Below are 11,280 nucleotides of genomic sequence, written 5' to 3' on the forward strand. Positions count from 1 at the left end.
TTTTTTCTTTTTGCTTATGTGGTGCTGAGGAATCGAACCCAGGGCCTCAGGCATGCAAGGCAAGCGCTCTACCACTGAGCCACCTTCCCAGCCCCGCTTTAGCTACTTTTTAAGCTAGTGTTTTTGATCAGGGCTGGGCAAAATGTGATCCTTGGAATGTGATCCTTCTATTCATGCCTCTCATGTAGATGGAACCACACACCAGCATGCATGGCTCATTGGTTGAGATGGGACTTGCTAATTTTCTTTTGCTGGAACCATTATCCTCTTGATCTCTCTGTCTCCTTAGTAGCTAGGATTAAAGGTGTATGCCACTGCACCTTCAGCAGTGAAGGTCTTAAGCAAGGGAATAACATGATAAAATGACTTTTTGAGCTGTGAGCCTGGCTACCTGGGATAGAAAAATAGCAGAGCCTGGAAAGTCAGGCCATAAGGCTGCAATGTAAGCCTATGTAGAGGACCAGCAGTGGGGCTTTGTTTTGGGGCAAGTGAGGCAGCATACTACCATTTTTCTCCAAGAGAAACGTGGTCAGAGGAGTTTTAAGGGAGATAGTTCTTCACAAATGTTCTTTCTTTGTCTTCTCTGGGCTATTGTTTTTCCCAAGAGGGAAATACTGGAAGGCAATTTGGTTTCTTTCTTTCGTTTTGTCAGTCATGGGTCCTGAACTCTGGGCCTGGGCGCTGTCCCTAAGCTCTTCAGCTGTAGACTAGCACTCTACCACTTGAGCCTCAGCCCCACTTGCAGCTTTTTCTGCTTATGTGGTGCTGAGGAATCGAACCAAGGGCCTCATGCATGGAAGGCAAGCACGCTACTGTTAAGCCACCTTCCCAGCCCCTGGAAGGCAGTTTGGAAAAGGTCAGAGATGAGCCCACCATTTATGAAGCAGGATAGAATTCCATGCTCCTAGCCAGGCACTCTGGTGGCTCATGCCTGTAATCCTAGCTACTCAGGAGTCTGAGATCTGAGAATCACAGTTTGAAGCCAGTCTAGGCAGGAAAGTCTGTGAGACTCTTATCTCCAGTAAACTCAGAAAAAGCTGGAAGAGGCCCCATGGCTCAAATGGTAGAGTGCTAGCCTTGAGCAGAGAGGCTCAGGGACAGTGCCCCAGGACTGGCAAAAAACAAAACAAAATAACAACAAAAAACAAAAACAAGGATTTCATCCTCTTCTTAGGCCTTTGAGCTTACAGATTTGCAGACACTGGCTCTCTACCTTGAAGTCCCTGCTACCTTTTCTCTACACTCTGTGACTTTCCACTGTCATGGAGAATTGTGTGTGTATGTGGGGAGGGGGGGGATGGGAGGGCGATGAGCATTGGATGTGGTTCCCTTGAGATCAAAGTTTTGCTTTTTTTCCAGCTTCCATTTTCCTGCACTGAGCATTAGCTTCTCTCTTGTCAAGCTCTGCCAGTAGCCTTTGACATACAGAGGATTGGCCATGGCATTCCTTGGTTCACAGATGGACATTTATTAACTGCGCCCAGGAGAGGAAGAAATGTCCATGAACTTCACAGCCTCTCCCAGTAGCTGCCCCAGCCCTGACACTGGGAGCCCAGCCCCATTCACATGTGTGGAGGCTGAGACCTAGAGAAGGCAAGCAAGGCCTTTGGAGCTGTACTATTTGTCATTTATGGAGCATTGTCCACCATGAGCCAGGCTGGTGAGATAGCTCCCTGAAGTTGTATGGCAGAGTTCAGAGACTAGGACTTAGGCCTCTTAGCTGCTTCTGACCTAGCTGCTTCTGATTAGTCAGGCTGGAGTAGAACTTGCTTTCTGAACCCTTTGACAGTTTCATAGAGGAGTCATACCATAGCCAGTGAGTGAGGCTCTGGCAGGGGAGATCTTCCCAAGGAAAGAGGCCTCTGCCCCCATGGGTACCAGGTTCATGATATTGTTTCAAAAAAAGAACTTTAGTAGAATATGTAAAGGTAGAACCTAAGAAAGTTTATTAGGAAAGGGGGGGAAGGGCAGGGCACAGCAGGGTATAACACTCATAAAAATAGGTGTGAGTGCATCTAGTAAGAGGCATGTAAGCTGGGCATCTCCAATTAACCACAAAAAGCTGGAAGTGAATCTGCAGCTCAAATGGTAGAGTACTAGCCTTGAGCACAAAGTTTCAAGGACAGTATCCAGGCCCATAATTCAAGCCCCAGCACTGGCACCAAAAAAAAGGCACCTGAGTGTTCTCATGTACCCTGGGGAATTTATATAAAAAAATTGAGCTGGGGCTTCCGGTGTAAATTTACCTTAGGATGAGTGCTGCCGTTTGTTCTGGAAACCTGGCATATTCAGCCCTTCCTGCTGGTACACTGAGATATTCGAACTGGTCAGTCTACTACGTTTGGGTCATTGTGGCAGGAATGTCTTCTTTTCCTTTAAACAAAGGATGGCTTTGGTGCATCTTTTAAGCTAGGAGCTTAAGCTCCTTAAGATAGTTTTTCCTGGGCTGGGAAGGTGGCTCAGTGGTAGAGCGCTTGCCTTGCATGCATGAGGCCCTGGGTTCCATTCCTCAGCACCACATAAGCAAGAAAAAAAAGCCGGAAGTGGTGCTGTGGCTCAAGTGGTAGAGTGCTAGCCTTGAGCTGAAGAGCTGAGGGACAGCGCCCAGGCCCAGAGTTCAGGCCCCACAACCGGACCCCCCCCAAAAAAAAAAACCAACAGATAATTTTTCCCCTTTGTAAACACTTCTCTGATCACAGGAGTCATTTTGCCAAATGTTTTTTCCCCAGGATAAGTCATTCTTTAAGATATTTTTGGTCATTTCTCAGATTGCAGTAATCATTTGGGCAAGCAAGCAAGGTTAAGAGGGAGAAAGCTGCTTTAAAAAAAACAAAAACAAAAAACCATAGGTGTAGTTTAGAGAGGGATTATGCAGCTTCAAGTAAAAGAAGTCTTACCCATGTGCTTTTTTTTTTTTTTTTTTCGTCCGGTCGTGGGGCCTGAACTCTGGGCCTGGGCGCTGTCCTTCAGGTCTTCAGCTCAAGGCTAGTGCTCTACCACTTGAGCCACAGCGCCACTTCTGGCTTTTTTCTTTTTGCTTATGTGGTGCTGAGGAATCGAACCCAGGGCCTCAGGCATGCAAGGCAAGCGCTCTACCACTGAGCCACCTTCCCAGCCCATTGCCCATGTGCTTTCAGTCAAGCTATTCGCTGATAGAATGTTTGTCTCTGAATTCCTGGCTTCTGTTTCTCATGCCTCATTTTCTCTGACCTGTCCTGCATCAGTCCCTCTGCTCTGTGAAAGTCAGAGTGGAATGAGGAAAATGTATTGGATTGTGGAGAATAATGACTTGATTCAGAGCAGGAAGAACAGAATCATGAATATGGGTTCTCAACTTGGCCATGTGTGCCTGGGGAAGCTGCTAGCAAGTTTGAGTGGGACTTGAAGAAGGCATAGCAGCTAAGCCTCCATTTCCCCTTCGCTAGGCCTTCACAGGAGGGTCCTTGCTTTGCTGTGGGTCTTCTTCCCATATCCCCCAACAGCAAGTGTGGGGCAGCAGTGTGGAAGGAGCTCACACAGCAGCTGGCCCAGGTGAACACTGCCTGACTGCTCTCGCTCCTGTCAGTGCTCTGTTCCTCCCAGCTGTTCTCATTTGTTTCTGTCTCCAGTTTCCCCATGGTCAAGACCAAGGTCATCACAACCATTGTGGCCAAGCACAAGTCTCAGTCAACAGTTGGTAAAGGAATGAGCCGCTGAGGGGCTTGCTGGACAGTAGCAGCTGGTACTCAGCCCCTACAGGCCAGCAGTCCAGACCCTCCCCAGACACATGCTTGTCTGTCCCCCTGGCCTTCCTCACGGAGGCCAACCACCCATCTGTTCCCACAGATGGCCATCCAAGACACTGAGAAGAGAAAGGAAACTATTCATTAGATTTCCCTGAGAGCCTACAGTTTACATGGGGGTGCTGAAGCTCTTGCTCCCATTCTGCAAAATAAAACACTGCAGTATTTATCCAACTAGATAGGTGACCCAAGTGATAGAGCACTTGCCTAGCAACCACAAGGCCCTAAACCACAGAAAGAATGAAAGGAAGAAAGAAATCACTTCGCTACTGAATCCATTTGTTTCTAGATAGGTTCACCTTTCTTATTTTGTAAGTCTTAAGTTAGCTGTTCCTTCCTTGAGTACATTAAAGACCAGAGTCTACACAAGCCTCTGCTAACAACCATGGCCTAGGCAGGTCCCTAATGTCTCTGCTCACTATGTCTATGAGTGAAGAATTAGTCTAATTCCTGCTCCCCAGAGAATCTAGTTCACCAAGTCTCAGGACAGGTCTGGGCATCTATGTACAGGTGAATTGGGATCTGCTATGCCAGCTGGTCTTCCAGGCCACTTCAGCTTAGCCTGGCAAAGGAGTGATAAAAGCTTGCCTCAATGACAAGAGATCAGAGCCCTGTCTTTTGCCTTCTCACCAGACTTGACCTTTCCCACTCTAGCTCCTCCAGACTGGTCTACAGCAGAAGAAAAGCTTACTTTAATGAAAGCAGCACTGGTTGGGAGAGCCAGACACCAGTGGCTCCTAACTTTAATCTCAGTTACTTAGGAGGCTGAGATCTGGAGGGTCACTGTTTAAGGCAACCTAGGCAGAAAAGTTCACTAGACTCCATCTCTAAAATAACCAGCAAAAAACAGCAGGGCTAGAGGAATGGCTCGTGATAAACACCAATCTAGCAAATGTCAGTTCAATCCTCAGTATTCTCCATCCCAGTAAAAGAAAAAAAAAAAAAAAACCACTGGTGGTGTATTCTCTACTGCACGTCTTCAGCTAAATGGCCCAACTTCTCAGTATTGGGGTTTGAACTCAGAACCTTGCACTTGCCCTACTACTTAAACCATACTCTAGACTTCCTTTTTGCTTTAGTTGGATCTCTGGATGAGGAAAGTGGTAGATATTCTCTCTGCCCTTGAGCCCCTGGGTGAGATTGAGCCCAGGCAGATTTAAACTTAAGGCTGGTTCCCTGCCATCCCAAGGCACACACCCACTCAGCCCATATGTGAGCAGCTGCCTCCCCTGTGCTTTGGTTTGTCATCAGGGGAGGCAAACTCGTTTCAGGCTAAGCCTGAGCAAAGTATAATTAGGACAGCAAATCTGCTGTTTAACAAATAGGTCCTATGACAGATTTCAAAGACCTGGCGAAGGGACTTGATGCTGAAGGAAGGGTGGTTTGATAAAATTGCTTCCAGCCAGGGCATGAAGTCTAAGACATGGTTACCCAATTCGCTGCAGAAAATGTAGCCTGACCATTGTGGTGAGGTGGTAGGAGTGGGCATGATTGTGTCAATTTCTTTGTTTTCCTGTGCCTCACAGTATTACCCCTCCCCCCTTCCTAATCGCCAGCCTCACTTCCATCCGGGCATCGGTGGCTTCTGCCAGCAGGGAGTAAGCAAGCCAAGTAGTCATGAGGTGAGCTGAATTCAAGCTTCAGCATTGCCCCTGCCTCCCTGCCCCCCAAAGAGTAAGGAAGGCCTGGGCGTCCAGACTTTATTTTGGTTCTTCCTGATTCAGGCAGAACCATAGTGTCCCAGACTAGAGGGAAAGTCTGTGGAGATCTGAGGGTGTCTTGGATTCACCACAGATGGACAGATGTCTTTTTCCTGTAGGAAGTCTGCTAGCAACAGAGCCTGCTCCTTCCACTGAGCATTCTACCTAACAGCCTCAACCATGCCCTACCTGCTGAATTGACTTGGTCCTTCCTCCCTTCCCTTCCCTTCCCTTCCCTCCCTTCCCTTCCTCCCTCCCTCCCTCCCTCCCTCCTTCCTTCCTTCCTTCCTTCCTTCCTCCTTCCCTTCTTTCCCTTCCCTTCCTCCCTCCCTCCCTCCCTCCCTCCTTCCTTCCTTCCTTCCTTCCTTCCTTCCTTCCTTCCTTCCTTCCTTCCTTCCTTCCTTCCTTCTCTCCCCTCCCCTTACTCTTCTCCTGTTCCTCTTTTCCTTCCTTCCCTTTCTTTCTTTTTGGTGCATTTCTTTCTTGATAGTGCATTTGGGAGTTAGAGACTCACACTCGCTAGGCAAGGACTCTACCATTTGAACCAGCCCTGTATCAGTGCTACTTAACAAATACTACAGTGTTTCTTCTTCAGAACCCTCAGAGCTCTCCAAGCCTAGACTTGGGCCCTGCCCGCCCTGCCGTGTTTCCCTTTCCTTCCTATGCCTTCCTCCCCGGGTCCAGCCCAGTGCTGACCAGTCCTGTCTGCTTCTGTCAGCAGGTCCTTCTGGTACTGACCTTCTCATCAGTGATTCCCTGGCTTCCAGCTCCCAGTCTGGCTGAACTTCCTCTTTCCCCAGAAGATGTTCCTGGTAGGCCTGACAGGGGGCATTGCCTCAGGCAAGAGCTCTGTGATCCAGGTATTCCAGCAGCTGGGCTGTGCAGTGATTGACGTGGATGTCATTGCCCGGCATGGTGAGTTGGAGGGGAGAGGGACTTGCCCACAGAACCTTGCCTGTTACCTTTCTTCCATTAGTTTCCTTCTTTTTGTAAGTCCTCTTGAGGCCTTGAAGGAGAGAGGCTTTGTTGTTGGCCCTGATCTGCCTTCCTGCCTGCCCCAGTTTGCCTGCTCACCTCCTCTTTGCCTGGTCTATCAGGCTCTTTCATGCCCCATCAAGCCTGAGGGTTCTGCTCTTTCCTCACTGTTTTTTCTCCCTGCTCCCCATTTTGTTTCTGTTCCAACGGAAAGAAGCAACCATGGGTCCCCCCATCATTTTGCCTCTTCTTCTCCTACCACAGTTGTCCAGCCAGGGTACCCTGCTCACCAGCGCATTGTAGAGGCCTTTGGCACTGAGGTGTTATTGGAGGATGGAAACATCAATCGCAAGGTCTTAGGGGACCTGATCTTCAACCAGCCTGATCAGCGCCAGCTGCTCAACTCCATCACTCACCCTGAGATCCACAAGGAAATGATGAAGGAGACCTTCAAGTATTTCCTCCGGGGTGAGACCTTAGGAAGGGTTGGCAGGGGTGCCGAGCCCCTGTAGGGCTGGGGCTTTTTCTCAGTGAAGGTTGGGGCCAGGGAAGGAGAACTGGTCATCCAGGCTGCAGACTTCACACTGCTTATTAGCACTCCTCTCTGCCACACCCTAGAGAAAGCAAGCATAGTCTCTTCCATCTTAGGAAGTTGACAGCTTAATGAGAAGAGGCACGTGAGAGTGTTGAGCCGTGATCCCCAGGAAGTACGAAGTACTGTAATGAAAGCTGATGAATGATGTAGTTGCAGACCTGAAGTTATGTCTTGGCTCTGATAGTATCCAGTTGTGTCAATTGGTTGAATGGTCTGTTTCCTCAGCTGTTGGGAAGATGCCAACCTTGAAAAGCTGTAGGAAGACAGTATTCATGTCAGTGACCTGATTGTCTCACAAATAGAAAGCATAGTCAGTTGGTTTTGGTGCTGGCCAGGGGGAAGGGAACTCAAGAGAGGATCCTCTTCTGGGACTAGGCCTCCACAGAGGCAGTCAGCCTGGAAGGTCCAGGGCAGCCAGGGATGTGGCAAGATGGAAAAGAAGAGTGTTTGAAAAGTCAAGGTCCTTGGTCAGATAGGAAGAACCTTCACTGTGTTCTGTAAGACAGTATTAGGCAGGAGTGACCTGACAGCTTTCTAGGATGGAGTCAGACACCAGAAGGAAGGGCAGAGACTAGCCTGGAGATCTTCCCCATGGTCCTACAGCTTGCTTGGGCCTCTTGAGTTGAAGGCCTGGCTGCTGCCATCAGTTAGAATAGCGAGGCCTCACTATCTGGAGGGATATGAAGCTGCCTTTTGAGTTTTCTTCAGGCCTTCATATTGTGACTATGGCCAAACCCCTTTTTTATGATGCCTCAGGTTCTCATGTACTGAGTGAGGAACCTCCTTCCCTCATGCCCCTCTGCCCAATAACTCCCTTTCCAGAATAGGGTGATTTGACAAACTTCCATGCTGTTCACTCCCCCTGCCTTTCTGTTTCCATAGCTCTGGCTGGGGCTGGAGCTGGCTCCTGGCATCTGTATCTCTGGGCCGTCTTGTGCTGTCTGTCCCAATGTCCCTTTGCAGCCCCATCCCTGCCTCCTCTCTCAAAAAGAGTCTGTACTTTCTGCCTTTGTCCTTCTACCCATGTCTGCCAGTCCCTGTCCCCCTCCCCCTTCACTAGCGAAGCCTTCTGCCTCTCATTCCTGCCCTTTGCGTTTGCTCCCAGGCCAGTTACAAGTACATCTGCAGGGCTACAAGGCACCAGCGGGCTCTTCCCTTCTGAAATTAAACATCGGATAATGTCACCCGTTCCAAAGCTCTCCCACTGTGTCACCACCCGGTCTCCCCACCTCCCCATCCACCACCGTTAAATGAAAGCCAGAGAGCTCTTTTCAGCTCGATAAGGTGAAAAATGGGGACGACAGCTGTGGCTTCCATAGTCCCAGTTTTTCCCTGATGAGTATAACAAATACAACTGTCAAAGTTGGTATAATCAAACGTCAGATAAGATCACCAGCTGTTGGGGAGGTCTCTGCATAGGCTGGCGGATGTCTTAATAGAGTCAGGATGGTTTGCAGGGCTTATCAAGCAAGAGGGATGTGACAGCTGAATAGCCCTTTGCCGGTGAACCAAAGAGCTGACCACCAGCTCCGGAGAGAGAGACCCAGGAGAAAGGACAGTGAGAGGCGAGGCGATAGAAGCGGAGCAGGAGAGGAAGATAAGAGGCCCAGAGAGAATCTGCTCTTTTCTCTTGCTCTGAGCTGAAGGGGATGTATTAGAGGGCGGGAGAATCTGCACTGGCTGGCCTTCTTCCTCCTGGGAACAATAGCAATAATAAGTATTATTTAGGGGGTGCTTAGTGAGGGGCTAAGTCGTAATGTATACGTGTCCCAAACTCAGTTAATCTTTTCTGTGGTCCTATGAAATATATATTCCTTTACTTGTTGCACAGATGAGGTTTGCTAAGTGCCATATGTGTAGGAGGTGGGGGCCACAAACTAAGGATGTGGGCAGAACCATGCTTTCAACTCCCGGCTTCATTTAGGCTTCTTGAGCTATAGGAACCCCAGCAACTCAGGTTGTCACCTCCTCCCTATCCCCATCCCCCACATCACACTTAGAGCACTGATTTCCTGTGACACCTCTGAATTGGTATGACATGTGTTTGATTTTGTGGCTAGAGTGAGACAGTGTCCCTCCCCTTCTCTCCTCTCCTGCCTCTCCCAGCTTTATCTTCTCTGGGAGATTAAGAAAAGCAGAAGCAGGCAGCCTGGGGACTTGCCACTCATAGTACCTACGGGTGCTGCCTCTGTCTGGCTTGCCCTGTGCAGGGAGGGCTGGTAGTGCTGGCCTTGAGGGAATTGTGTGCTATTAGTTGGAACTTTTGCCTCAGAGGCAAGAAACAGCTTCTTTCTTTTTGGTGCTGCCGCTGGCCCTGTTTCATTAGATTCATAGTGAGCTGTAGAGATAGCGTCAGCACTCTTCTGCACGGGCCTAGGCCTGGTCTTGGCTATGGGGAGAACCTACCTTTTGGGCGGTTTTGAGCAAAGATAGAATGGAGTAGGGCAGAAAGAGCCCACCTACTCCCAGAAACTCTCCCCAGTCTCCTACAACCCTATGTCATGTTCCTACTCAGAACAACTTGTGTGTGTGTATGTGTGTGCACGTGTGCTCACACATGTGTGCGCATGTGCACCAGTACTAGAATTTGAATTCAGGGCCCAGGCAGTATCCTTGAGCTTTTTTTTTTTTTTTTGCTCAAGACTAGCACTCTACCACTTGAGCCACAACTCTACTTGCAGCTTTTTGCTGTTTAATTGGCGATAAGACTCTCAACTTTCCTGCCCCAGTTAGCTTTGAACCAACAATCCTTGGATCTCAACCTCATGAGTAGCTAAGATTTCAAGCATGAGGCACCAGTACCCAGCTTTAGAATAACTTTTTTTTTTTTAAATAGAATAACTTTTGAGTCTGAAAAACAAGGGGAAGTAAACCCTCCATGCCTGCCCTGACCCACCTCGTCAACTTTACTACACTGCATGAGTCTACCACTTGGGCACAGGGGAACCTCCCTGCTTCTCAGCTCTGCCATTCCTCATTCCTGGTCTCCTCACCTTGACCTCATTTCAAGTATCAAGGCTCTTCCTTGCTTTTCAAGACCACTACAGATGCCAACCTTTCTAGACAGCCAGAAATGATCTTCTGTAACATTCTGCTCTGAATGGTAATGGAACTGGATGCTATCCAGGGTCTATCTGCCCTTGGAATGTGTCCCCTCTGCTGGGGTCCTCTAGATGGTAGGGACCAGTCACATACAGGGTCCTGTGGTATGCTTACAGAATTGAACACAAGGGTTTTCCATCTTTTCCCAGGATACCGCTACGTGATCCTGGATATCCCCCTTCTGTTTGAGACCAAGAAGCTGCTCAAATACATGAAGCATACAGTGGTAGTATACTGGTGAGTGTGTGGCCTGGCATGGCTCATTGAGAGTAGAAAAGTGAGGCATGTGCCAGGGAAGTGGCTCACATCCTTTTGCCTTTTCCCCAAGGAGTGACCAGCACACACAGGGTTAGAGCAGTAGTGCCCAAGCCTATAGAAACCAACTTCTGTGCCTGTCTCACATACATCCAGGGCATGTGTGGGCTGTGAGGGGGCCTCTTTCATGCATGGGAAGGGCTCCCCCTGGTGGCTGCTCAGGGTGCTTCAGCCAGATGCCAGGCCTCGCCCCTGGCTACTGTGCTGTTATAGGCTTCCTTCAACTCTCAGAACAACTCCTACACATGCTGCTTCATTCACTTTTCAGCATGAGATGCTCAGTACAGGGATCCATAGACACTAAACTGAAGGTAGTGAAAGAATTTGTCTAAGGTCATTTATTGGCAACAGGAAGCTGTGTGGAGGAAGCTGTCAGAGCCCAGCTGAGGAGGTAGCTTTGTTCTCAGAATCCCCCAGGACATGAAGAAACTAGAACCCAGGTTTGGTGAACAGAGGAAATCAAATATGAGTCACAGTCCCCAAAGGGTGAGAGACTAGGTAAGCTATGGGGCGTTTCTGCTTCCCAGAAGCTTCATGAGTGTTGTGCTACCCACAGCTACAGCAGACACATAGGTGGGCACTTGACTCTGCAGGTATTTTGGGCACAGGGTGGCTCTCAAGAGACTAATGTATAAGAACTTCCTAGTACACTGGAGGTGAGCATAGCCCTTCCTTTTCTCCAAGTCCCTCATGAGCTGTCACTTAAAACAGTCTGAGGGCTGGGAAGGTGGCTCAGTGGTAGAGCACTTGCCTTGCATGCTCGAGGCCCTGGGTTCGATTCCTCAGCACCACATAAGAAAAAAGCCAGAAG

General features: G+C 49.0%; 1 protein-coding gene across 1 annotated transcript in view; it reads left to right on the top strand.

Moving 5' to 3' along the window:
* Window positions 1-10,395, top strand: part of Dcakd (dephospho-CoA kinase domain containing) — a 15,714-nt gene extending 5,319 nt beyond the window's left edge. Inside the window, exons 2-5 of the mRNA XM_013031933.1 lie at window positions 5,339-5,404; window positions 6,201-6,397; window positions 6,722-6,925; window positions 10,304-10,395. Of these exons, the coding sequence (XP_012887387.1) occupies window positions 6,286-6,397; window positions 6,722-6,925; window positions 10,304-10,395 (408 nt within the window). The 5' untranslated portion in view covers window positions 5,339-5,404; window positions 6,201-6,285. The remainder of the gene's footprint in view (window positions 1-5,338; window positions 5,405-6,200; window positions 6,398-6,721; window positions 6,926-10,303) is intronic.
* Window positions 10,396-11,280: the final 885 nt, after the last annotated feature.

Source organism: Dipodomys ordii, unplaced genomic scaffold (assembly GCF_000151885.1).
Source record: "Dipodomys ordii isolate 6190 unplaced genomic scaffold, Dord_2.0 Scaffold147, whole genome shotgun sequence".
Lineage (NCBI taxonomy): Eukaryota > Metazoa > Chordata > Mammalia > Rodentia > Heteromyidae > Dipodomys > Dipodomys ordii.